At 36.7% G+C, this 27,150-nt stretch overlaps 1 protein-coding gene across 9 annotated transcripts in view; it reads right to left on the bottom strand.

The window, feature by feature from the left end:
• The window catches only part of LOC129720969 (mucin-2), an 85,113-nt gene that overhangs the window by 8,678 nt on the left and 49,285 nt on the right, over positions 1–27,150 (bottom strand). For 4 of the 9 annotated variants that reach the window (XR_008727322.1, XM_055672943.1, XM_055672948.1 and 1 more), the window contains exons 3-15: positions 22,464–22,525; positions 21,916–21,989; positions 10,981–11,435; positions 10,670–10,915; positions 10,410–10,487; positions 10,077–10,295; positions 4,945–5,050; positions 4,113–4,841; positions 2,594–3,457; positions 647–747; positions 485–587; positions 314–432; positions 80–208 (exon numbers count right to left, since the gene is read on the bottom strand). Coding sequence is in view for 8 of the 9 variants with exons in the window: in XM_055672943.1 (XP_055528918.1) it covers positions 80–208; positions 314–432; positions 485–587; positions 647–747; positions 2,594–3,457; positions 4,113–4,841; positions 4,945–5,050; positions 10,077–10,295; positions 10,410–10,487; positions 10,670–10,915; positions 10,981–11,435; positions 21,916–21,989; positions 22,464–22,525 (3,285 nt within the window). In the remaining variant the exon portion in view is untranslated. The remainder of the gene's footprint in view (positions 1–79; positions 209–313; positions 433–484; positions 588–646; positions 748–2,593; positions 3,458–4,112; positions 4,842–4,944; positions 5,051–10,076; positions 10,296–10,409; positions 10,488–10,669; positions 10,916–10,980; positions 11,436–21,915; positions 21,990–22,463; positions 22,526–27,150) is intronic. The other 5 variants (XM_055672945.1, XM_055672949.1, XM_055672947.1 and 2 more) reach the window with 5 other exon arrangements.

Here is a 27,150-nt window from a genome sequence, read left to right as displayed (position 1 = left end):
CCGCGTGTTGAAAACAATATATAATTAATTTTCAAGTCAGAAATTATTAAAACACGAGATATTTGCTTAAAAGGCGTACCATATTAGGACTACCATTAGTCGTGGAATATAAAGCAGAATTTTGTGGAGAGAATTGTGATGTGTAAGGCAATGCAGTGCAGGATTCAGGCATGGGCGTGCTACTTAATGCATTGGTAGGATACTGCATCTGGTTAATAAATATAATAATGAGAATAAACCGATTGTCAATAGATAGACAAAAAAAATGCAAGGATTCGAAATCAAATATGAGACGTTTTGAAATATGACGTACAGTTAATGATTGTTGTTGATTCGGCACATTATGAGGGGCGCGTCGTAGCACACTGGGACTAGCAGGTTTGTGTCGAATTTCATTCAGGGCCTTTACAGTTCCGGCTACATTTCCTGGAACTGTATATAACGATATGACAATTGAATTTAGGTTGTAATACAGAATAACTACCTGGAGAATGCCCAGCATTACTATCGAGTAAATATGCGGGTGGAGGTGGTAAACTTTCTGATGAGGTATACACAAGACTCTGTTGCACAAGATTTGGAGAACTCTATAATAAGTGCTAAAATTAGAACCTGTTAATAAATCCATAAACAAACAAAGACATACGGTTCCTTGATTAGGGTTTGGAGTTACGCTAGAACTTCGACGCACTGGGGGTGGGGGTTTTACAGTATTGATAGATGATCTTCTTGTAATACGACTGGTTCCTGTAAGAAAACGAATAACATTTTAAGTCAAATCTAAAATTTATACTCAAACATATCATTGATCAAATATGTGAGTTTGTATGAGCAATTTGAAAAAAAAAATCGAAAAAAAAAAACAATCGATCTACTACCCGAGCAGGAGAAAATATCATTACAGTCGAATCGCTCTATAACGACAACGCAAGTGACCGTCGTTATGGAGAAACGTCGCAAAAAAACGAATCAGTTTTATGATTATGAAGCAGAAGGGACCATTGAGAATGTCGCTATAGAGAGATTTGTCGCTATATGACTTGTCGTAATAGAGAGATTTGACTGTATAATATCACAACCAGATATTGGAAATACACCTCATTTTGATCTTAATATGGTTTACATAGTTGCTAAAATTGAATCCAACTCCAACTATTCAACTTATTGAATACTGAATGCATAACTGATATATTATAAATAGTCAATAACGAACAATTTTCACTTATTATTGAGATATTGTAAAATCAACTCAAATATATCATTGAAGGCATAGCGAGATATGATATCAAAATTTTATGATATTTTCATATGCATGTATCTTTCGAATAACACGATAAGTCCTCATAGTAAAATATGTTATCGATGAGTTTCGATTTTGTTATGCTCTCCTGCCCGGGTAGAGACGATTCATACAGGTCCAAAATACAAAAGAACAATGCATTTTTGATAGTATAGGTATAGGTATGCCAAAAAATTTAAAGTAATAAAAAGCAGAATGCCGAAAGTAAACTACCAAAACGGATTATGGACAAACGGCCGAATCACGAATGATCGAATTTCAAACCCGAAATGTAATAATATTCACAAATGGGCCGAAATTTCAATCATTTATAATGTAACTTCTTTATACCTTTTGAGTTCAATTGTCGAACGATATTTTGTGTGTAAAATATAAAAATTATTCTTCCGGGAAAGAATCTTTATAACATTGATAACAGCTTTCTCGAATTCCGAAAGTACACTGAAAAAAATCACACACTCATACCAAATGCTCTTTACACATAAATACTAATAAACGACCCCAATCATTTTAACATGTCGACCCATATCGATCTTCAATGGAACCCACGGTATTTTGACGTGTTTTGGAATTGAAATTTGAGTGACAAAGATTGATTTTGGTATGTAAACCGAAGTATAAGACATTTGATTTTGTGCTGTGAACTGAAACGCAAGTTTATTATGAAATATGAAATCTTAATGAAATGTTTCATCTTTTAGCACAGAAGTAAGTGGAATCCACTTGGCAGTAACGTGTCGATTGTTTATGATATACTGAACACAAAATTTCAGGCCTCAAAGGTTTTTTAGGACGTTAGATCTGTTGCGAATTGTATTTAATAAGAAGACAGCTTTTCAAATGTTTTTAAACTTCGTGTATCTTTTATTGGTTAGTCTGGAGTATTACTAACAACTTAAATTTGTGGCAATTTACACAATTGCTGTATTTCAGCAAAAACAGTAACCAAGGATGAAGATTATCACTCGCGTTCATTTTTTTTCGAAAGCCGATAGCTTATTTAATAACCACAATTCTAAATCATCTTTGATAGTAACTATGAATTTCATAAGGTGTTACTTGATTATTTTTTAGACTGATATAAGCTCGCAATATTCATTTGACGTAATTGCGAAAGCCAACTGCTGACTGCTGATATAAAATAAACATCCACTCTCACAAATCTAGTAGATAAAAAATAAAATTTATAATAAAAAACAAAAATTTTATTGAAATATGATTGTCACTTAGTTGATGAAAACATATGAAAATGATATAAATAAATAAAGTTATAAAATAAATAAAAACACAAACCAGTTAACGATGCGGGTCTTGGAGTGATTGCAGGCTTAATTTTATTAATGCGTTCATCTGAAGGGATTGACATCAACGAGCATTTCTGATTACCATTGTTGAGGGCAAGTTGCAGAGTTTGTTGCTGTGGTTGAGGATGATTTATCACATGATTGTTGTTGATGTTATTACTGCTGTTGCTTCGAACGGTAATAATATGCTGTGGCGAAGAATTAATGGGAGTTGTAGAGCAACTTGGTGGCACGGAGAAAGATGGTGTAGGCGATCGAGAAACACCAAAGGACGACAACGCTGGAGAAGCGGATCGTGAGTTATTAAGTTTAAAGGAACTCAGCCGCTGCTGACTATCGAAACTATTCGAATCATCAGCCTTATTCGATTCATTCAAAACATCCTTGCATCGTAGAACTACAACCTCACTCATATTTTGGCTGTAGTAGTTTTCCGGGTCAACATTATCAAAATTGTTTTGACGCATTACAACTATTTCCGAATCGTTGAGATGCATGAAGGAAGGGTTTTCAAAACCTGCACTTGTATATTCAATAGAATCGTTGTTTTGTTGCTCACATTTGGCAATATCACTATCACTGTGGAAAAGATGTTCATTGTCCACATTAGTTGTGTTTAATGATACATTCGGTCCTTCGAAATTCATTGAACTTGTTACAGAGATTTTATCGCCTGTCGATTCACTATTATTCGACGAAAAGTTTTTATTGTTGCTAGAGTAACCGAGACCATTTTTTAATGACTGTGGCTGTAGCAAATCCTCTTCCAATCGCAATTCGTGCTCCTTTTGGAATAAGTCTAATTCACCGATTAAAATATTAAGTTCTTTAATCGTTTCTTTGTCAATTCGATCTAGGTGCACCAAGAAGCAGTAGCAGTAGCAACAGCAGCAGTATTGTTTAGCAGCAAAGTAGCGACATTCGCACATTTATAGTTTTTTGATGCAACAAATAATATCCAATACAAACATAGCGGATCACGAAAACATAGGCACGTCATAAAATAAAATAAAAAGGAAGAAGAAAAATGCATACGAATGTTACATATAATGATGATATAAAATATATTTAGAAATGTCACATTTGTGAGGTCCAAAAACTTGCGATCATGTAAGTACATGCAACGATATACTAGAAAATATTGCGTTATGAAATTATTTCACTGATCAAGGTGACGTACTGTATTGGATACAATCATAGAAATTCTAAAGCAATGCATCAATGGAATACATATAATTTTGTCATTTTGAACTAAGTGTGTTCAATCGATGTAATCTACATTATTTTACTCTTTGTGATGTATTTTAGCTGTGTGTCATTGCACATTGATAATCTAACGTATACAAAACATATAAGTGAATCAAATAATGAGTCAATAATGTGATGTGTGTTGGTAATTCTGCGATATATAAATGTTATATCATTGCATGCACTTCCAAAAGAAATGGAAATCAAGCGTTGCAAGTGAGAAGCTGCTGAAGTTTAATCAATGAGTGTAAAACACTAACCTGCATCTCGATCCGCAACTAACAGATTCCCAGTTTTATAAATATCCTCGCTCTTATGTCCGTAAATGTTTTCGTGTCGAACTGGCGGATTGTGTAAAATTTGCTGCTGATGTTGATTATTGTTGATTTGTTGTTCGAACATTGATGTTTTTTCTAGAACTGAACCGGTAGATTTAAGGATATATGTATCTGTGACATTTTCTAATTGGTTGTTAGTATGAGCCTGATCAGGTAGGTTATCATTTAGAACATTAGACGTTGATGCCGATTGAGACTTTTTGTTGTCAGAATTGCCTTCACTCTCATTTGCAGTTGTACGTTTCGGACTACTTGGAATACTTTCAGAAACGATGATCGAAGACGCTCCACTTTCCAATCCACTGACATCCACAGTACCCATTGTACTGTTAACACTGTAGATAGGTGTTTGAGGTGATCCGGTTTGTGGCGTATTCTGCGGTGTTTGAGCGCTACAGGCAGAAACATCCGGCGAACTAATTGCGTTAGTGGCACATGAGTCTGGTGATATAAGCGATGATGCGGACGATAAAACCGGTGAATTCGGTTGCTGTAACTGCTGGTACCCGATAGCTTGTGGTTGTACAGGAGTTTGTACCGATGAAAGGGGCTGGTTAGTTGCGTTATTATTATGGTTGTTAGTAACTTTGGTAGCAGCCATAGACGCCAATTCTGTCATATTGACGTAGGTGGGTTGCAGCTGCGGGTGTTCTGTAATATTTCGTGGGTGAATGGTAAGGTAGTAAAACACAGAACTCATATTAGGTGACTAGTTCAAACGACATCTTGGGAAATGAAGAAATTGAAAACTAACCTTTGGTTATATGAGCTGGAATCGGTGAGGGACATTGTCTGGGAACATTAGAGTTACAATTTTTTATTGAAGCTGTCGACAGTGGCCTTTCAAGTGATGAGCATCTCTGAAAATAACACCTATATATTAGACTTTATTGTATAGATTTTAAATTTGTGATTCAAAAATCATCAGCGGTATTGAATGTTTATGAACGGGTTACCGAAATCTCGTTATGTTCTGTTATAAAATATACATTGACAATTTATTATCTCGTAAAAAACTCACATAAAGTTAAGGCACATAATGTTTTGAGGAGTTTACTACGAAAGGCTGAAACTTAAAAGACTGAAACACGAAAGGCTGAAAAACACGAAAGGCTGAAAAACACGAAAGGCTGAATCACGAAAAGCTGAAAAATCATAAGGCTGAAAATTCACAAAGTTCATTTCTAAAAAAAACACTCGCGGCCTACGGCCGACTCGATTTTTTTGAGATGCATGTTATCCTTACTCGCTATCGCTCGTTCGGAATAAACAAGGGGATCACCTCTACGAGTCAGTAGACCAAGGAAAACGAACGAACTTATACAGAGGTGATTTCTGCGGGGGACTGCCCCCCGCAGTGGCCGGCGCTTCCGATGGCGGGTCGGCGGAGCACACTCGTGGCCTTCGGCCGTCTCGCTCTAAACCACCTAGGAAACGTGTACAAGAGTAAAGTGCATATAGATTCAAATGTTGCCGAAAATTAATTTTCCATTGCACAAATCAATTATGAAGATTTGCTATTCATTTTGCCTTTTGTGCATTTAGCTTATCTGATACATAGACTTTTCAGCCTTTCGAGTTTCAGCCTTTCGTTGCTAACCCGGTTTTTAGCGGTAATTTTTTATATGTATTCGTTTATTTCAAATTATTTAGCTGTGAAAGGAACGAAAATCTACAGAAATTTTAGGTTTTGCTGGAATTTTATAGAAAGTTGTTTTTATACTGGTTAACAAAGGTTACATATAAGCAGATAAAGTAGAATGTAGATGTATTGCAAATAAACAAAATACTTCAAGGTACACAGCCCTAGGGCTGTAAGAAATGGTGACGTGGGACTAAACACTGTGATTACAGTCATAATAAATTCGTTTGTTCAGTGATTTACGTTTTTTGATTCTCAGTCTCCCCCTCATTTTTTCAGAAATATATTGAGAAAGAACTTGTTTATTTGTTTATTTGTAAAAAATACATCAACAGGCCTTGTGACCCAACTGATTTTCTTAATCTAAGTGCTACGTGCTAATCATCATTTACATTTGGTGATGTTGTGCACGTAGTGTTTTTTTTTGTGCAAACAACATTTAACAATCACTACAAAGTTAAAGTTTAAAAAGATTCATTTTTGTTTTTTTGCTTCACAAGTTTGTTTCATTTGCCAACAATTACATTTACTGTATTACGAAGACAGTTAATACATATAAGTATATTATTTTATTTGAAAAGTTCAAAATAAAAAAAATCTAACAATGTTGAAATGTGAATAAAAGATTCTGAATAGATCTAAGTGAATGGACAAAGAATTCATAAGCACTCGCCGGCTCTTACTCTTCTATAAATTAATATTTTTAGGAACCTACTCGTTGGATATATGTCGGTAATAAAAAATAAATATAAATAACTTATAATCGTTGCAAAGATGTTTAATTCTTGTTGAGTAATTTATGGTATTTATGGTAATCATATTTATGAGATAAGCTTTCAATCACCATCAGTAGCATCATTGCAGTTTTGATTGCACGCGAATAAAAGTCGTGCCCGCTGCAATGCTAGACGACGAGAAAACTAGCGGCGCTCTGCTCCACATATACTCTGTGGTACTGTTGCTTTTACCAGCATGTTTTCTCTCAAGACATCAGTGTCTATTAAGCTCTAACAGCAGGTTTAGAAATTGTTCAAGAAAAGGGGTTGTTTCAAACCTTTCGAAAAACCTTTACCTCCGAGACATCGAATTAGTCTAGGTTCATGGAAGCAAACATAAATTGACCTATTGGGACGGGGAGACTGACATTTTTTTGGATATTGATACAGAGAATATCACAGTGAATGGTTGGTGTCTATTCATATCGTCTGTGCTAGGAATGCTCGCATGTGATTAGTTCATTGTTCGCGTAAAATTGTCCTTGACAATTTTCATCGATTTTTACCGCTTTGTAATGAAAAAATAATGATAACAAGCATATTACAAAATTGTTCAACATTTTATTTATACAACAACATATTGGTTATTGTTATCCATCATGTGGTTATGCTGTTATTATCGTTTGAAAACAAAGACGTAGTCCCATGTCAATAACATTATTTAATTTCTATTGGTTGCACAGCAAAGATGTATATTGCACATATCACATTTATTGAGCGTCCTATTTTCTCAATTATTTGCCAGCTCAATTATTTTTGTCAACTCTCCCAATGACGTAGATAATTGTGTTCAGCACTCGTTTTATTGTGTATGATTTTATAATTAAAATCATACACAACATGGAAGTAAGATAAGAAAATTACCTATTCGAATTATTAAAATCGGGTTAAATCGTGAAAAAGCTCGTGAGCGGGAAAGGGTTAATTTATTCTAAACGCTTGAACCATTTGAAAAAGCATATGCTATGTATAATGTGCGAGTAAAGTGGAAGTTATACAGAAAATTTGACAGAGGTGAAATGCATATCCCCAATGCCATATTCGCCAACGATATGACCATGGGTCTAGATTTTTTAATATGATATGAGCTAATATATCTGGATGTTATTTAACTGGAGCCGCTCTTCCAGACACAGAAGAAGCATTCTAAAGTGTTTGGCATAAAGGATTGATTGCGAAATTGTTAACACAAGTCTTTGTTTTGCGATGACATAGGCGTTTTCGTAAAAGGAAAAAGTATTGGTACCGTAAAACGGGGCGAATAGAAACAGTCTGCGATATATCTTACAGTGTACAAAAAATACTATAATGGTTAGAATGAATATGAAAGTTTTAAAACATGGGTCTTGCCTCCCTTTATTAAGGGTGTAACGTCCATTTTGATACAGTAAGTAATTCATTGTTTTATTGAAAAAAAATGTTGCATGTTTCTATTCACCCCGCAATGGGGCGAATAGAAACACTCGCCAGTAAAATACGTTTTTCATGTTCTGATAGAAAATTATAGTTTTAATTTGAAGAAAACAGAACAATTGCATCATATTTATTGATATGAGAGGCAAGAAAACGATATAAAATATTAAAATAGTGGAAATGTTCGGTTTATTACCTCATGTTTGTTATCTTATGAATGAATATGTTCTATTAGAGTCCTTATTAGGAACAGAAGACTCGGGGCTGGGTCAAGCATTTCCACCGGTCTGGCATCTTCCGGCGTTTCATCTAGGACACGACATTCGGGAACATTTTGTCTTGGTGGAACTGAAACCTTGAGCCATATCTCTCGGGTCAGTCCATGTCGAGCATCATGCAGCAGATAAAACAGACTTTCATCACGTTTTTGGCAACTAGCGTGGTTGTCTACTGGATTGAAGTCGAAAAGTAACATCCTATTTATCACAGAGTAGTTGATTCTATATTTCGTAACCGCTTGACAAGGAAACAGTTTTTTGCGTAAAATCTCAACAGCATCAGGCGGAGCGAATACTATTTTGGACTTTTTTGTTGGTAAGTCCTGACCATGATGGGCTGAAAATGTACAAAACATGTTCCAGACATCATTTTACATATAAAACATTATAGCATGTTTTGGTGCAAAAAATATCCGCTACGGCGTTGTTTCTATTCGCCCCGTTAATCGGCGAACCGCAAGTTTTCCATGAATTATAGGTAACGTGGTGATGAATACCTTACGGCAATTCTTTAATTCACCGTAGAAACTTGAAATGCTTAACTACCGACCCAGTATATCACACGAACAAGTTCTAAGTGAAGCAGAATGGCTTCCACAGACAAAGTTTTTTGGTATTCGGAAACGTTCAGAATTTGAGCCTCCATTTTGCAATTTTTTGAGCAAACCGACAGTAGTGCTGCTAACTCATAAATGGGTTTGCAGGACTTGTTTAATATTGGACTATACAAGGAAATATTTTTTGCATGGTTTTTAAATGTAATCATAGACTTAGAATCGTATTTTTCAAGTTCGGAAGTTTTGTTTCTATTCGCCCCACTGTTTCTATTCGCCCCGTTTTACGGTATCAGGGTCTACTACGAAAGGCTGAAACACGAAAGGCTGAAAGCTACATAAGACTGAAAAATACGAAAGGCTGAATCACGAAAAGCTGAAAAATCATAAGGCTGAAATTCGCTTCCGACGGCGGGTCGCCGGCGCACACTCGCGGCCTTCGGCCGTCTTGCCCTGAATCATCTAGGAAACGTGTACAAGAGTCAAGCGTGTACAGATTCAAATATTGCCGAAAATTATTTTTTTAATACTCAAACATTGAACTCATTGAACTCAACATTGAAGGATTTGTTATCCATGTGTCCGAATTTTTCAACGATTGTGATTCAAGTTACAAAAGTTTCAGCCTTTCATGGTTCAGCCTTTCGTTCATTCAGCCTTTTGTGGTTTCAGCCTTTCGTTATGATACATACTTTTCAGCCTTTCGAGTTGCAGCCTTTCGGGTTTCGGCATTTTGAGTTTCAGCCTTTCGTTACTAACCCTGGTATCATATGCAGTCGATTGGAGAAAAGCCTAGATATTTTTTCTTTCTACTTGCGGAAAATCTTCCCCAATGCTTCTGAAACTTTATTGATAATTTTTCTTTTCAAGCCTCGAGCTTATTTTCTCAAACCAAACAATAATCACATATCAGAATGAGTGGGGTTATGGTAAATTGCTCTCACGAGTTTAAGGACTAACTTACGACAAAAAACTTGTTTTTGAAGAGCACATTGAGAGTATGCAAGCAAAGTACTTCATAAATGATGTACCGATCTGGTTAAGTCGTTGTTTAACAAGGACAAAAACGCTCCAAAGAATTTGGAATAAAATTATGAAAATGATTTTGAAGCGTTCTCCTTGGTTTAGTACACTCGAACTACATAGCATTACTGGTGTTGAAACATTAGAAACTATGTCAAATAAAATTATTACCATTTGGCTAAGAAACCCTCTACACTTACCACAGGTAGTGGCGGTCGACAAGCAATATTCGCAGGTGACTTTTGATTTTCGGATATAGTCTCCGGATTTTGGAATGTGTACACCGTGAGTGCGGGTCGTTGATGTCCTTTTTCGTACGCCGAAGAAATAGTATGAGGTCTATCGACACTGGTAGCTCCATCTTGTGTGTGTGGTGGCCAGGTTGAAACGGCGTGTGATTGACTAGCGAGTGTAGAAGCCTTGGGAAAAAAATTAATTCAATAAGTTAGCTATTTTGTCACATTTTCACTTAACTCTACGGCATAAGGTAAAGCACATCTAAGTGCAAACTAATTACAAAATAAAAAATTAACCTGCGAAGTTAAAGCTGGCGAAGAACAAAATCCGCTATCACTAGATTCACCTGGTTTCAAACGAATCGCTGGAGAGTACTAGATAACAAAAATAAAGAATTATAAATGAATAAACTAAATCAAAAAATAAAATAATGCTAATGTGATAAAAGCTAAAATAATACAAATTGATATAAATAGTCAATTTGTTCATGCTCTGAATGAAAAAATAAGCAAGAAAGAAATAATGCTGATTTACTTCTACAATATATACCTCATACCTGTGATAGCGATCGCTGAAACTGGTGTCCCGGAGATCCACTACTGCTACTATTCATTGAGCTAATTGAGCATACAGAACTTTTGCGTGAACCTAAAGAATTTGAACAGCCACCCTGGGAATTAGATCCACCGGGTGAATCAGGATACAAGTTGATATTTGTTTTAGACTCCAGAATTAATTCTTCAGATGCTTGCGGCAGAACAGACGGATCTTTTGTTACTATTGCTATTAGTTGCATTGCTTCCTGTAAAATGATACGCAAGCATTATAATAAGTGTTATAACCAGCAAAACTCATTTCGTTACTTACTTGCAGGTGACCCAATTCTGACATCACCTCACATTCTTCATGAACCACAGGCTGCAGCATATTTACAAAAGCGCAGTATCGTGATCGCTCCTCGATCATGATTGCACGTAGTGATTTTCGTTCGACCTCCTCGAGCTCACTTCGCCGCAGCGTTACGTCCTGCATAGACGACTCTACCAAAATGTGCAAATTGTCGGCCTGGCCTTTCTTAGCTTTTTTCTGCAGACGTAAAGTGTCACTGGAACGTTTTTTCAGTTCTGCTCGACAGCGTTTGTATTCTTTGGCATGGTCTTTATCAATAACAGCTACATGTTTCCTCCAATCCTCTAATTTTTCTTGCAGTGGTACTATCAGGCAATCCATGATAGCGCTTGTGAAGGTTTTCATTCGATTTTCGACTGCCTTGTGCCGCAAGCATACTCGTGTTAAAGCGGTGCCAATCTCTTTTGTAGCGCCTACAAATAGGAAATGAGTTATAGCTGCAACTTGTCGTACGTGATCAAGAAAATGGGAAGTAGCTGTTTTTGTAAAACAATTGTTACTTGGAAAAAAAGTTATTCAATTCGTATTGTGACCATTGTGTCTCAATGAGCTATAATACATTTTTTGTATAGTGTATTAGACTACAGTACTGCGTCCACTAATTAGAACTTTTGTACAATAACAATTGATCAATAAAAATCACAACAGTTAAAATCATGGTGTAGAAAAACCATGATTAAATGAAAATTGTATGTCATATAAAAAATGGCAAACAGTCAATTCTCTGTAGGCCGTGTAAAGACTCTTGCTTTAGTTTTTTGGATACAAATGAAACTCATTTCTGCTTTTTTTCTATTAGAGATACAAAGAAACTTGTGAACAATTTTTTGTTTTTTGAAGAATATTCATGACTTCAATGTCAAATCTTTTGAAATCAAAGTCATGAGTGTAGCTTTGTATGGCGCTTCGGTTTTGAGATGCAGGGTCGGTGTAAGCAGCATCGCAAAAATGAATTCGACATAACCTAGAAAAAAGCTACGTCATTTATGTATGTTCCCCCCAAAGAGGTATACGAACTTTCAAAATTTTGATTCAGATTCTTTGGTTATTATATACATTATTGAAGTGCGCGATGTCCGCGAAAATATGAAAAGGTAGTTGAAATGAGGAATGATCATTCTTACACAATTTATGAAACAGAATATACACTATCTGTCATAAGTTTAGAATCGTTTTACTGAGCATTGCAACACACAGTTTGAATATTGCAACACCTCCCGAAAAGTTTAGCATCACCTGGAATAGGCGGCTATCTCATGTTTTTGACAACCTAGAGAGTTGCGGTTTTCAGCAAACTTGTTCAGAAAGTCAAAGGGTACTGTATGGTGGCCTTTTCAGTGTGAAATTTTACCGCTATGTGGCGCTAGTGGGCACACAATTTGTCGTCTTTTGAACTTAACTAATCTAACGACTCCGACCTGCTAGAAAGTTGCGATGTGCAGCAAACTCTTTCAGAATGCTAAAGGCTTCTACATGGTAGACAATTAAGTACTGAATTACCCCACTATGCGGCACTAGGGTGCATGTAGTTCTTCGTATTCAGACTTCAACCTGTTGCGCGAATATTACTACCCAGAAAGTTGCGGTCTTCGGCTTCGGTCAAGCACGCATGTGTGTTCCAAACTATTCCATCGACTTCGACAACTTCGGCAACCACCAGGGCGAGTGTTTTTGACTTCGTGTATACATTTCGGGTGTCTGCTCGTTGGATGGGGATGGATGAAGTAAGAACCACTCGGCTTGCATGTAAGCCGACGGCGTTCGGCCTTCAGCTTGCAGCGGAAAGTAATACGAAATGCCCCTGTGGTGTTCAAATCCTTCAACATCGGATTAGAGGCATGTCTACTGCAACTGTTTGCAGCCTAAGTAATCAATTTAGTAGCGATATCATCAATTTTCACCATTGAAAAACGGACTGTGAATGTTGGTGATCAAACTGTCAACATACCAACACAGTCGCATGCTACATGTTGTAACCTCCTCAAATGAAAGCACTTCTTCAGAATAAGCACAAACAAGCTTACGTATTGTGTGAGATGATCAAACTGTCAACATTCAAATTGGTTTTGTTTTACTTCATCACGTGTAAACAATCAGTGTGAATAATATGATTGTGAGCCAAACTAAGTTCGAATCGCTCAAAACTACATGCACATTAGCGCTGCGTTGCGGCTGAGTTCCGCACTATGCTGTCCGCCAATTACAAGCCCTTGATCTCTTGAGTAACTTTGCTGAAAATCGCAACTCTCTAAAGGGTGGGATTTTCGAGCTAAATAGCATTAAAAACACTCAAAATTACATGCACACTAGCGCTGCCACGGTGCTCCCACAGACCGTTATTATAAAATAAAATGCACCAAAGAATCTGAGTACACCATTCGATTCGTTATGACGTCCACAATCTCTGGTCAAACTTTCGAAATCATCGTACGATACATTTTGAGTAATGCCCTTTGGAAGGTCGTAAAGTACAAAAAGTGATATAAAAACGACGAAATACTAAATATAAAGCACGTATTTAACCAACATTTTATGAAATAACTTCCAAAATAGTTTCTACACATTCAAAGGGTTATATTTCAAGACATTAATAATTGGTATAAAGATTCATTTGAAAATCCCACAGTGCACAGTGGTCGAAACTCGAAAAATCGTGATCATCTAGATTTGACTGTGAAAATTTGATTTTATGTACTCAATGTCTTCAGCAAAATTGTTTCATAGAATAAGGCCTTACTTTTGGCGTTTTTAGTTTTTCGATCAATCCACCTAACAGTTAGATAAAAAAATATTTTTTCTAATTTTCAGTATACCAGATCAGCGAAGTTGTGGAAAATTTCAAAAGAAAAACAATTGCTGAATACTGTGATATCCTATCTGTACGTTGGACACGACAAAATAGTTTTTTGTGGAACACCTCTCCTCAAAATTAGTTTTTTGTCTATAATTTTGTCTGTAATGGTCAAAACAATGCAAAATGTTCTAAGATTTCATTCATTCAACTAAGATTCTTTCAAGACTGTATAAAATTTATTGTTTTGACAATAATAGAAAAAGTTATAGACAAAAAACTGATTTTAAAGTGAAGTGTTTTACAAAAAACTCTATTCCGTAGTGTCCAACGTACGTACAGACTTTGCTGAAGGAAGCTCTCTGGTATATTGAAAATTAGAAAAAAAAATTTTTTTATCTAACTGTTAGGTGGATTGATCACAAAACTAAAAACGCCAAAAGTAAGGCCTTGTTCTATGAAACAATTTTGCTGAAGACATCGAGTTCATAAAATCAATTATTAACAGTCAAATCTAGGTGACCACGATTTCTAGAATTTAGACCACTGTGCACTGTGGGATTTTCAAATAAATCTTTTCACCAATTGTTCATGTCTTGAAATATAACCCTTGGAATGTGTAGAAACTATTTTGGAAGTTATTTCATGAAATGGTGGTTGAAAACGTGCTTTACAATAAGTATTTCGTCGTTTTTGTATCACTTTTTCGTACTTTAAGACCTTCAAAAGGGCATTACTCAAAAATGTACCGTACGATGATGTTGAAATTTTGACCAGAGATTCTGGACGTCATAACGAATCGAATGGTGTACTCAGACTTTTTGGTGCATTTTATTTTATAATAACGGTCTGTGGGAGCACCGTGGCTGCGTTTCGGCTGAATTCCGAACTCTACTCTCCTCCAATCATAAGTTCTTGACCTCCTGAGCAACTTTGCTAAAGACCACAACTCTCTAGGTTTCCAGAATTAAGAGATAGAGTTACATTAATCTGCCCATATCAAGTGATGCTAAACTTTTCGGGGTGTTGCAATATTCAAACTGGGTGTTGCAATACTTAGTAAAGCGATTCCAAACTTATGACGGGTAGTGTATAACTAGATTATAGTCATTGAATGATTATTTGAAGATAACTGATATTTCGATTTTTTTGCTCTTTTTACACAAAAGTGACAAACTAAAATGCAAAACAAGAGCGCCAATCTTGATTCAATTAAGGTTTGATTCCCACAATCTCGATTTTAATGGCTTCTCTTGTAGAGCATACCAAAACGGACCCATTTCCGCAAAAAAAAAAAAAAAAAAAACAAGAAAACATAGGACATTTACATAGGACTGTTAAGCGAATAGTGGCAGTTAGGAGCCTTCACAAACCACGTGGTCATTAAGAGAGGGGCATGGGCGGGTTTGTAAAAAAAAAGATAGATTGAGCGGTTTTATTCTGTAAACTTGAACTCGAGCGATGTCAACCTTTAATAATCCTAAAACCGCTGAACTGATTTTCGTTATATTTGGTATGTAGAAGCTATAGTACCTGATGTATTTTAACGACTTTGAATTTTATTTATTTTATTAGCGTGGAAAGATCTTAAGTCTTCAATTCTCTTAAGAAAACCAAAGGAAGTAACATTTGACTTTTTATTTTTTATATTCATTATTCATGTAATATCCAAACACGACATCCTCAAAAAAGTAGTGAATTTTAAAATGGACTAATCAACTTTATTCCGTATTTCGAAAAAAATAACTAGGAATTTGATTAGAAATGCTTCTTTAAACATTAACGCTGAACATGTAGGAATCTATTATGCTCGATCAGAAATTAAGATTTTGTATAACTTCATCTTACGATTTTGTAAGTCTTACGATTTTGTATAACTTCTTAGTCTTACGATTTTGTATAACTTCGCAGGCTATTTTAAATGGCCTCATTTGAATCTTCAAATTGCATTCTATACGACTTAGAGGAATGACGCGTTTTACAATTTTATACGACACGATAAATTACTTCATATATAACCTGATATTGCGTCTTATAGGATTCAAATTTCATACGATATAAGCAAATTTTATGTTGCATCTTAAGTAATTTTGAACTTGGCATGCACAGTTGAGCGTCTTAGAATTAATATCCTTATACGACTTCTGGTTTGCTGGGCAGTTGTCGTAGGTTCGAGTCCTGGCTCGGGAAAGACTGTTAGTGTCAGTAGGATCGTAGCCCCGCAATTGTCCTGTACACTCAATAGTTGGCTGCCAAGTCTGTGTATAATATAAACAGAAGGTCGAGTTCCGAATCGGATGAATGTAACACCAAGGCTTTGCTTTTTTAGCTTCACCATTCGTTACTGACTACATTTTAATGACCAATCTTAATCGCAGCGTCTCGAAACTCGACATTAGCGCCTTGGCGAAAAATTCACCTGATTATTTTTTTATTTCCCGTGTATTCTGTGATAGAAATATAATTTCATGAAGTTCCCTGATTTTCAGCTTATCGCCGCCCTATGTGAAGTTTTCTCACACAATTCATGTCGAAAATGTGCATTTCGACAGAAACGTTTAGGTAGGTTTTATTACAATAATACAAATAATTTTTGTAAGTATTGTAAATTTTGAACTGTAAAAGTTTAAAGAGATACCCCAAATATTCAAATTACTGAAAAAAATAACTGAATTTTCATTTCACAAATCGAAACCTTTGAATTTCACAGCTCTTAGAACAATAAGCTTCAATCGAAAAAAAAATCAACCAGAATGCGCTATTTAGGTGCCCTTAAAATCCCATACAAACTAAATGCAACCTGCCTTAAATATGTTCGGGGTGCTCGAAATCGTGTCTTTCGATTGAGAACTTTGATTGATTATTTTTAAAGTTTGTTAAATCAGTCCTATAAACTGAAAACAAGTGCCAACGATAAGAAAGACAGAAAAATAGGCTGCAGCCAGAGCCATGGGGAACTGTAGCATTGTAGTGTAGTTGAAATCACACCTGGATTCACCCGTATGGGTTGGCTTGCTCACAGATGGACTATGCTCTGATTGATGATGGTCAGCACTTTTCAGATGTTATAGACGTACGGTCGTTTAGAGGACCAAATGTTGAGTCGGATCACTATCTCAGCCACATCACATCCAGCGAGTATCAACTGGAGGAGTGGTTGCATAATACTTGCAGAAAGTTGATCGATGAGCGAGTTGGAGGCGACCTGAACGAACAGTGGGAAATATCCACATTACGATTAGCACCACAGCGCGAGAAATGTTGGGTACACCTGCGACAACCACGCCTAATGAGTAGTTTGACGCTGAGTGCCTAGATAAGAACTTTAAGGGCAAGGTGACAAAAACGACAAATAAATTTACATGACGAAGTTTACACGACTTCCTACCTTGAATAGACACAAACGCTGAAAATTTCAGCCCCATCGGAGAACATCAAAGCAACGTCCCTCAGAAAGGTGGTTGCGTTTTTCGCGAACTGGTTCTTAAGGGGTAATGCAAATATTTTTTATCTCAAGTTACACTTTCAAGGCTTTAGAAAATTTTTCCATATTTAAAGTAGAGGTAGGACATTACATTCATGTTCTTCTCACTGGTTTTGCGTACGTCTTTCCTTCACTTTAAAATGCACTTCTCGAAACAATGTTTTTCCAGTCAGCGTCCAGGATTACACTCTCAATTTTCAACAGATTTTTTTTGGAGGACTTCGGTAGAATCACTATGAATCTTTATTAAAAATTTTGACGTAGAATACGTCTTACGGCAACATATACAGGGACCCAACTTCAATACAGGGATCCAATTTCAAGGCCGAAAACTTCGTCACGAAAATTGTCCAATTTCAAACGTTTTAAACTCAGTCAGTTTCCAATCGATTTTTGTCATTTTTGCAGCAATCGATTGGAAAATCATTTAAGCATCCGTCAAAATGCAAAAAACTGTAATCTGATTGTTCGAACTATTGTACTATTGAAAATTGTTGAACATTGTCGAAACGCTAATGTCGACTGTTGATTGGTCGCTTGCTGCCTTTCCCTGAAAAGGACGACAGAATGGAGTACCTAGTTAACCGGGAATGCACTCTTTGGGCGATATAAAAGACTTTTTCTCCTAAAGCAAATCAGTTTACTAGCAGCAGGCAGCAGCAGCGGACATTAACACCGATGGCAGTAGGCGAAGGCAGCGTGGATGAGCAGCGAGCAACAGCGGCAGTGGTAGTGGTTAGCTGCAGTTCCTACCTCTTTCAGTTCGGCTTCCCTTCGATCTGAGTTGGACCCCACCAGCGGTAATCCAATTCAGATATCGTTGGGTGAATACAACCCGAAACTAAAAAAAACTCGCACCGCCAGATGGTTTGAGGGCCCACCATCATCCCGTGTATGTTTATATAAAGTGTGTGCACATTGCAAACCTGGGGGGGGAGCAAGTTGTCCAGCGTTACGTGATTTTAGGGGGTAGGGGAAGATATATCGAACGTTACTTATAGTTACATAGGGGGGGGGGGGGGTTAAATCAAGGTTTTTAGCGTTACGTAATTTGTGTACGACGCCTAACGTGTGTGAATATCTATAGCGTGAGTCGCTAGCTATATAAAGTGTGTGGCTAGCGTACCATAGAAGTGGTCGGGTTTGATGTTTTTCAAACCCGTACCCGAATTTTTTTCGGTCGAAACCCGAGCCCGACCCGAACCCGAAACTTTTTTTTCGTTCAAACCCGAACTCGACCTGAACCCGAAAATTTTATTTATTCGAAACCCGAACCCGAGATTTCATAGATTTTATAGTCGAGCTTCGGGTTTCCATATCCAAAGCCGACATTTCCAAACCCGAACCCGAAAATATTTTTTTCACAAAACACGAACCCGACCCGTACCTGTTACTTTCAAAAATTTTCAAACCTGAACCCGACCCGAGCCCGTCGGGTACCATCTCTAGCGTGCCTGGATTGCTATATAGCGTGCGTGGCTTGTTATATAGTGAGTGGCTAGAATGCGTGGTTTGCTATATAGCGTGAGTGGCTAGCGTGTGTGGCTAACTAGCATGCGTGGCTATATATCGTGTGGCTAGCGTGCGTGGTTTGCTATAAAGCGTGTGTGGCTTGCTATATAGCATGTGTGGCTTGCTATATAGCGTGCGTGGCTTGCTATAAAGCGTGTGGTTAGCGTGCGTGGCTTGCTATATAGCGTGTGTGGCTTGATATATAGCGTGCATGGCTTACTATAAAGCGTGTGGCTAGCATGCGTGGTTTGCTATGTGGCTAGCGTGCTTTAATCATCACTGTAAATCATATAGAACTGAATAAAAAATTTGCCATGTTGAAAAAAAAATCAGTTGTCAATAAATGGCATTGATAAACACAATTAACCTTTTTTGACTTCAGCTAAGCCTCAATGTTTATCTGAAGAATTTTTGAGTTAGTGAGCCTGAATCACATAATTTTTCGCTCAAGTCTTACCTAGGAAAATTGAAAAATTAAATGTTTGCAATTTCGCAATCAAACCTTTATGCCAAACACTGTCGAATGCTTTTACTATGTCTAAAATAGCAGCTCCAGTGGAATAACCTTCAGACCCTTGTTAGCTCGTATCATTTTAGTAACTCTTAGCAATTGATGAGTAGTGGAATGCCCATGACGAAACTGCCAAACTGTTCATCTGCAAAAATTGAATGTTCGTTGATGAGTGACATCATTCTGTTAAGAATAATTCTCTCAAACAGTTTACTTACAGAAGAACGCAAACTGATTGGTCGATAACTTGAAACCTCAGCTGGATTCTTATCTGGCTTTAAAATTGGAGTTATTTTTGTATTTTTCCATAATTTGGGAAAATATGCAATTTTCAAGCAACTATTGAATAATTTTACTAAAAATTCCTCTGCCCATTCCATTTCCAAAGATTCCATCGTTACCAGCTGCTTTCATATTTTTGAAATTGTTAATAATTGATTTAATTTCATTCAAGTTAGTTTCAATAATTTCTGTTGGTAAAAAAATCTGGGAAGAAATTAAATTAAATTGACATGTGACTTCATTTTCAATTGGACTCACAAAATTAAAATTTGAATTATGAACACTCTTAAACTGCTGAGCAAGACTTTGAGCCTTTCGTTCATTGGATACAAGAAAACATTCACCATCTTTTAAAACTGGAAAAGGCTTTGAAGGTTTTTTAAGAATCTTCGACAGCTTCCAAAAGGGTTTTGAATATGGTTTCAATTTTTCAACTTTAGTCTCCAAATTTTGATTTCTCAGAAGAGTAAATCTACGTTTAATCTCTTTCTGTAAATCTTTATAAATATTTTTGAAAACAGGGTCACGAGAACGTTATATTGACGTCTGCGGACATTTTTCAAACGAATTAGAAGTTGAAGATTTTCGTCAATTATTGGTGAATCAAATTTCACTTGAGCCTGTGGAACAGAATAATTTCGGGCATCAATAATTGCACATTTCAATGCTTCCAAAGCGGAATCAATATGCACTTCGTTTTGCAAATCTAGCTCATTATTGGAATTTCTCTCAATATAAGTTTTGTATCTTACCCAGTTAGCCTTGTGATAATTAAAAACAGAACTTATAGGGTTTAGAATTGATTCATGTGATATGGAAAAAGTTATTGGAAGATGGTCAGAATCAAAGTCAGCATGTGTGATCAATTCACTACATACATGACTTTGATCTGTTAACACCAAAGCAATTGTTGATGGATTTCTTACAGAAGAAAAACATGTAGGACTATTCCGAGACAAAATAGAATAGTATCCTGAGAAACAATCATTGAATAAAGTTTTCCCATTGGAATTACTTTGAGAATTATTCCATGATCGATGTTTAGCGTTAAAATCGCTGATTATGAAAATTTTTGAACGATTTTGGGTGAGTTTTTGTAAATCACCTTTGAAATAACGTTTGTGCTCGCGTGTGCATTGGAATGGTGAATATGCTGCGGCAATAAATAAAATCTCAAGTTCAGTTTAAACTTTAATTCCTAAAGTTTCAATAACAATAACAATAACCAATGCTTAATTCGACAATGAATAACAATTGCAACTCCACCGCCGGAACCCTGAATCCTATCATATCTATGAACCACGTAATTGGAATCATATTTTAACTTGATGTTAGGTTTCAAAAATGTTTCAGTAATAATTACAATGTGCACATTATTTACTGTTAAAAAATTAAAAAGCTCATTCTCATTGGCCTTCAATGAGCGAGCATTCCAATTTTAAATTTTGATTGTTTTATTTAAAATCATTGCTAAATTTTAAATTAGAAACAGATTTAATTGTAAAATTTGTTCCAATTTGAATGGCTTCATGGATTTTGCCTGCAACATGGCGTTCATAAGATCGAACATTGCCTGTTACAGAAAAGAAAATTTACCTGCCGTAATAGGCCCCAGGCAGTTGACTTTAGCAAACATATTTTCGGTAGCAATATCAGCTAGGGTAATAGGTGTATTTTTATTTTCTACCGTGTTTTGCTTACCTCCCATATTAACGGTCATTTTCGAACTACTAACATTAGGCGGTAGAATATTCGAACTATCTGTAACTAGTGCATACGTTAAACGAGTATGCAAAGGAGGAAAAAAATGGGCGTACTGGTACGCTTGGAGAATTTTATTTTGAAGTTTGTTTTGATTGGGAAATTGAATTTTGTTTACCTTGCCTTGCCTTAACAATTGCTAAACGGACTGGGCATTGATAAAAATTTGACAACCATTAAATTAATTAACCCCAATTGAGTGTATTCCCAAACCTATTCCAAGAAATACAATGACGTAAGACAGGCTGTCGTATTCTACGTGAACTCTGCGGTCGTGTCTTTTAAACAACCTCTTCAACTTTTTAAGTATTTATTGAAGCTTGTAAAGGGTTTAATTGAAGCGTGTCTAAAGGCGGCACTGGACACTAGAGGGTTAACACCGATTTTTTAAAGCTTTGTTGATACACAGAAAAATAAAACTACCCAAATTTGCGTGTTTTTGACGCAAATCAACCCGTAAATTTACGTTGTTTTTACGTGTTCACTTGGTAATATTTTCTTTGTGTGTACATAAAATATCATTCAATGGTGAACGTGAAACATTGAACTTACCTTTGGAATTAGTGGCTGCATCGGCAATTTTTTGGAATGCTTCTAAATAAGCAGCTAATGCTTGAATCGCCGCTCTGAAATCAAGGGAAGTATTTGTAGACTCTTTATGATATCAAAAATTATAAAAAAACAGTTATTTGAAAAACACAATAAAAAAAACATTTGTTTTGGTATGAGTCATTCTGGAATGTACGCTTATGCACATCATTATACAGTAAATCCTGTTCTTGTGTGATAAATAGGGACCGCACAAAAATAACTGAAAACTTAACGATGGTAGAGAATGCTATAATTATGAAAGTGGTTTTCAAGCATTATTTTTTGTTTTCGTGAAGATTTGTGCATTATACACAGTTGAGAAGATACTCTATTCTAACCAATTCATCATTTTTGTGTTAAAAGTGGTATAGTTTCAGAAATGCTGTTGCAATATACCTACTAAATCGCAAATATTGATCAGGAGTGCTAGTATTTTTGCAAAAAAACTCATTATTTCTTCTTTAATGTTTGTGTTGTTTCTGTTATTTCTTTTATATATTTTAGCTTACCTTAAACATGCGTGCAATTTTGTAGCTTTGGCAATGAAATCATCCCACAATGGACTGGAATTCTGAGAAAATATAAATAATAAAAACAAAATATCAGGTACTGTTATATATATTGTATATAGTGAATAAAGCATATTTCTACAATATTGGTTTGGCCCTATTTTAGCGGTGTAATTAAAGTGTGGCGAAACTAAATCCTTTTTAAATTTTATGCACATGAACCTATGTATCGTGAGAATTGTTTTCAGTGGTATTCAATAACAGATCATTGTTCATCGATCATATTTGTATCGAAATGTTTTCGAGTAGGGTAGAGCGGGGCTAGTTGGTCATTTTTGGTCAAAATGTTCGGTAACTTTTTGTAGGAAATATTATGGCAAACAGTCATTACATGGAAATGTTGTGTAAAGTCTATAGCATCTAGAAAAAATAAAATATAAACTATCCAGAATAGTTTATGATTTTGCGGATATTCTATGTTTTTTGAGTAGATGTCAAATTGGCCAACTAGCCCCTCAGCTGGGGTAAGTTGGTCAGGGTGTAGGGTAAATTGATTATATTTTGGAAGGACAATTCAGTTTTTACATTTGTCGATGCATTAGTGTACGTTATAGCTATTTTACATCAATGACTCAGCATTTATAAAGGGAATAAAATATTAATTAAAATGACGATGAAATGGAGATAACTTTTACCAAACAGTTTATCGCTTCGAATAAATGGTTTTGCTTAACAAAGCAAATGCTGTTTTCGCTTGGATTAGGTTTGCATCACGAGATGCACTGTTCCTGAAATTGCATTCACTAAGTTACTTGAATTCATTTATGATGTGCATATGACCAACCAGCCCCGCTAATATATGACCAACTAGCCCCTCATGTATTAAATATGTAAATTACTTGAAATATATGAAAATAAAATTTTGGCGAAAGTTTGCTATACACAACTTAAAACTAACGAAAATGACTTTCATAACACGTTGATCCATGTTCATTTCTATTTGGCTAGCTTTGTTTAGACAAAAAATTTCAACTTGAAAACCGAGTAGAATTGATGGCCAATTGGGCACCAACCTGTATTTATTATACGCCCTAATTGAAACTGTACTTCATTTTGTCATTTAGTTTTTCTGGTTATCTACTAAGTATCATTCATATAACACGATTTTTGCCTTTCTCCTAGAAAGGTATAGCAATTATTTGCAAAACCGAAAGTATAAAAGTGCTCCAAAGGGCCGAATGGCATATATCACTCGACTCAGCTCGACGAGCTGAGTGTTTTCTGTATGTGTGTGTGTATGTGCAGATTTTTATTCTCACTCACTTTTCACAGAGATGGCTGGACCGACTTTCATGGAATTAATTGCAAATGAAAAGTCTTGTTGTCCCATAAAACCCTATTCAATTTCATTGTAATCGGATTTTTAGTTTAGAGGTTATGTATCAAAATGTAAAAATCATGAAATCATTTCAATTAGTGTCAATTGATAAGTTTAGCTGCTTCATAACACCCTATTGAATTTTGTAATCGAGCTGTAACTTTGTCTGTAATGTACCGAAATGTGACCAGAAGAACCAGAAGTTGCCATCTCACAATTCATAATGGTGTCTGAGGTCAATCTTAAGCTTCTTGCAACATTCGGGCTCTGGATATACTCATATTAGGTGGTATTTGGTCACTTTGGGCTGTATTTCAGAATCCGAAAGTCGTCATTTTGGACTTTAAAATTGCCTGTGAAATTAATTTCTGTCTTCTGGGCGTAATTCTGGTTCCGAAAACCAGAGGCGACGCGTGACCAAGTGGGCTACCTGTTCAATTAACATTTGCAACACTGAAACAACAGTATCGTGATAACAGTTTCGAAAACTTTTATCTCTCTACATTTATCTATGTGGCAAAGAAATTCTACGGTTCATTATGACCGCGAGTTTTCCGATAATTTCCTCGTAGAATTATGATATCTACATCATTTCATAGAGGAAATCTTTATCCACATTAATCACATCATGATTCTCATTGATCGGTTTTAGTCGTAAATAACTCTTGATCCGTTGAAGAACTAGAAAAGTTCGCTCGACGGATGGCGTTGTGATATGCAATGTCAGTATCATTCAGGTTTTGTCCAACGATAATTAAAATTATGTTTATGATCTCTTTGCCTCTAAACTTTTCGCATGAGTAAAAAACCTATCTTTGTTTCTCAAATCTTAGTTCAATGCTAAAGCGTTTCCTTTGGCGATGTTAAAATTTTAAACTAAATAGAAAGCAGCGCGTAAGCAGACAAACGTATACTATGCGGACTATGCGAGGTTCAAGTTATCGAATGAACAAAATGGGTGTAGAGGTTTGAATGAAACTATACATCGACGGAAGAATTCCACCACATTGACAGAAATAATGAATGAATTTGCTCGTTTTTCATTTGCACTACGAAAGCTCTGAAGATGGATCTGCGAACTCTCGCGGCCACGTGGTCTCTCTCAAATTTCAATGACGTCGAGAGAAGAAACAGAAAAGCATAACGAAACAGATTATCGGACAGTGAAGAGAGGTGGTGTGTAATGAATGTTTTCTCTTGCTGACATCGGTTTTGTTCAGCAGAAAGTTTGAACCAAAAATGTCATTTTTACGCGAGGCGTCGCATTAGTAGTGGTGAGCATAAATGACTGCGTCTACCTTGCCGCACTTGAAGGTGCAGAGAAGTGTTAAACGACGGTTAGTTCAGATGAAAGGTCTGAACAAACGGTGAGTTGTATGGCGTAATCTGAAGTGTAGCCCATCAGGTTACATTCTTCACGGTGCGTAAATTTCCACTAAGTAGAAAATAAAATAAGGATGTTCGGGATAACATTGAAATTACAAATAAATTACCTTCGATTATTTTCATCCACTCTACAAATGTGAAAAAATCACTTTTTTTTTGAGATTGTCTACCTGTCCTATGAACAGGTTGAACAGGTGGACGAGACGCCTCTGCCGAAAACATTAATATTGAATGGTATGTGGTCATTTCCGGCTGTTTGCCAGACACCGGAAGTCACCATCTTAAAATTCAAGATTGTGGCTGTGATCAATTTTTAGCTTCTGGGCATCTTTCTGGTTCGGAGATACTCATATTTAATGGGAATCGTCTATTTCAGGCTGTTTTCCAGAAACCGGAAGTTGCCATCTTACAATTCAAAATGTTGTCTGAAGTCGATTTGTGGCTCCAGTGCATCATTACGATTCCGGAAATACCCGTATTGGGTGGTGTTTGGTCATTTGCCGCTGTTTTTTTTCCGAAATTGGAAGTCGCCCTTTTGGATTTCATAATGGCATTTGGAGACAATTTCTGGATTTTGAACGTCATACTGGTTAATGAAAAACTCATATTGGGTGGTATTTGGTCATTTTCAGCTGTTTTCAGAAACTGTAAGTCGCCATCTTAGAATTCAAAATGCTACTTTGGTCGAATTTAGCTCCTGTGTATTATTCTAGATCCTAATAATATTATATTGGGTGGAAATCGGCCATTTTTGGCTGTTTTCCAATCCAAAATGTTGCCTAAGGTCGATTATGGAACATATTTGTTATCACTAAAAACATTTACCTGCCAAATATGGTTCCATTTAGTTGATTAGCTCGCGAGATGTGCAGAAATTTGTGCAGAAACATGTGCTTCCAGAAGAGGGTGGGGCGTCGAACTACTATGGACATATTTGTTATCTCTAAAAACATTCACATACCAAATTCGATTGTATTTTCTTGATTGGTTCTTGAGCTGTGCGAAATTTGTGTTTCATTCGTATGGCACCCTCCCTTCTAAAAGAAGGGGGGGTGTTAAAACATTATGGACATATTTTTTACCACTAAAAACATTTACCTGCCAAACATTCTGTGCCGAACACGCATCAGTATAGGACGTGTTTGGTGATCGCTCCGATAGAATATAAAACAAAAGACGCGCGAGCAAGTGTTGGCATTGTTTGCCTGGTCGAGTGAAGGTTCAAGGTCGCCCGCCTTTGTGCAACTGTTTCGCATCGTGGCTGTTTGCTGGTGCGTAAGCCGATTTGGCTGCTAAGTGATTTGTGCTACAGCAGTGGACGAGAATCTCAACACAAAGGAGGAAAAAGAAGAAGCCAACAGTTGACAGCGAGTTGTGTCGCTGTGCTGAGTGATCACACACCCGGCTCGCTGCTGGTGGCTGTTTGGAGCGGCTGTATTGGTGCTGCTGGCTGTAACGGCTGCAGCTTCGACCGTTCGGACAACCAACCCTGCTGAAAGGAGAAGTAAAGAGGTACGTGTTCTGTCGGCGCTAGTGCGCTAGATTTAGGGCGATGGATGTAGATCCCTCGCCTCCCGTGCCACCATCCCCGAACCCCTCCGACCCTGTCCCTCCTGCCAACCCTTCCTCTGTTAATTCTCCAGTCCCCCCTCGCCCCAGGCTTTACCCGGACGGATCTCAGGGCAGCTTTACTGTTTTCTTTCGGCCAAAAGCAGGACCGAAATCGAAACCGTTAAACATCCTGCAGATTTCGAAAGACCTGACGGAGGGGTACAAGGCCGTGACCGAAATCTCCAAGGTCAGACCCAACAAGCTCCGTGTCGTGGTCAGCGACCTGGAACAGGCCAACGCTATTGCTCGCTCCGAGCTTTTCACACGCGAGTATCGCGTTTATATACCCGCACGAGACGTGGAGATCGACGG

Source organism: Wyeomyia smithii, chromosome 2 (assembly GCF_029784165.1).
Source record: "Wyeomyia smithii strain HCP4-BCI-WySm-NY-G18 chromosome 2, ASM2978416v1, whole genome shotgun sequence".
Classification (NCBI taxonomy): Eukaryota; Metazoa; Arthropoda; class Insecta; order Diptera; family Culicidae; genus Wyeomyia; species Wyeomyia smithii.
This window is presented reverse-complemented; position numbering and strand designations above follow the sequence as displayed.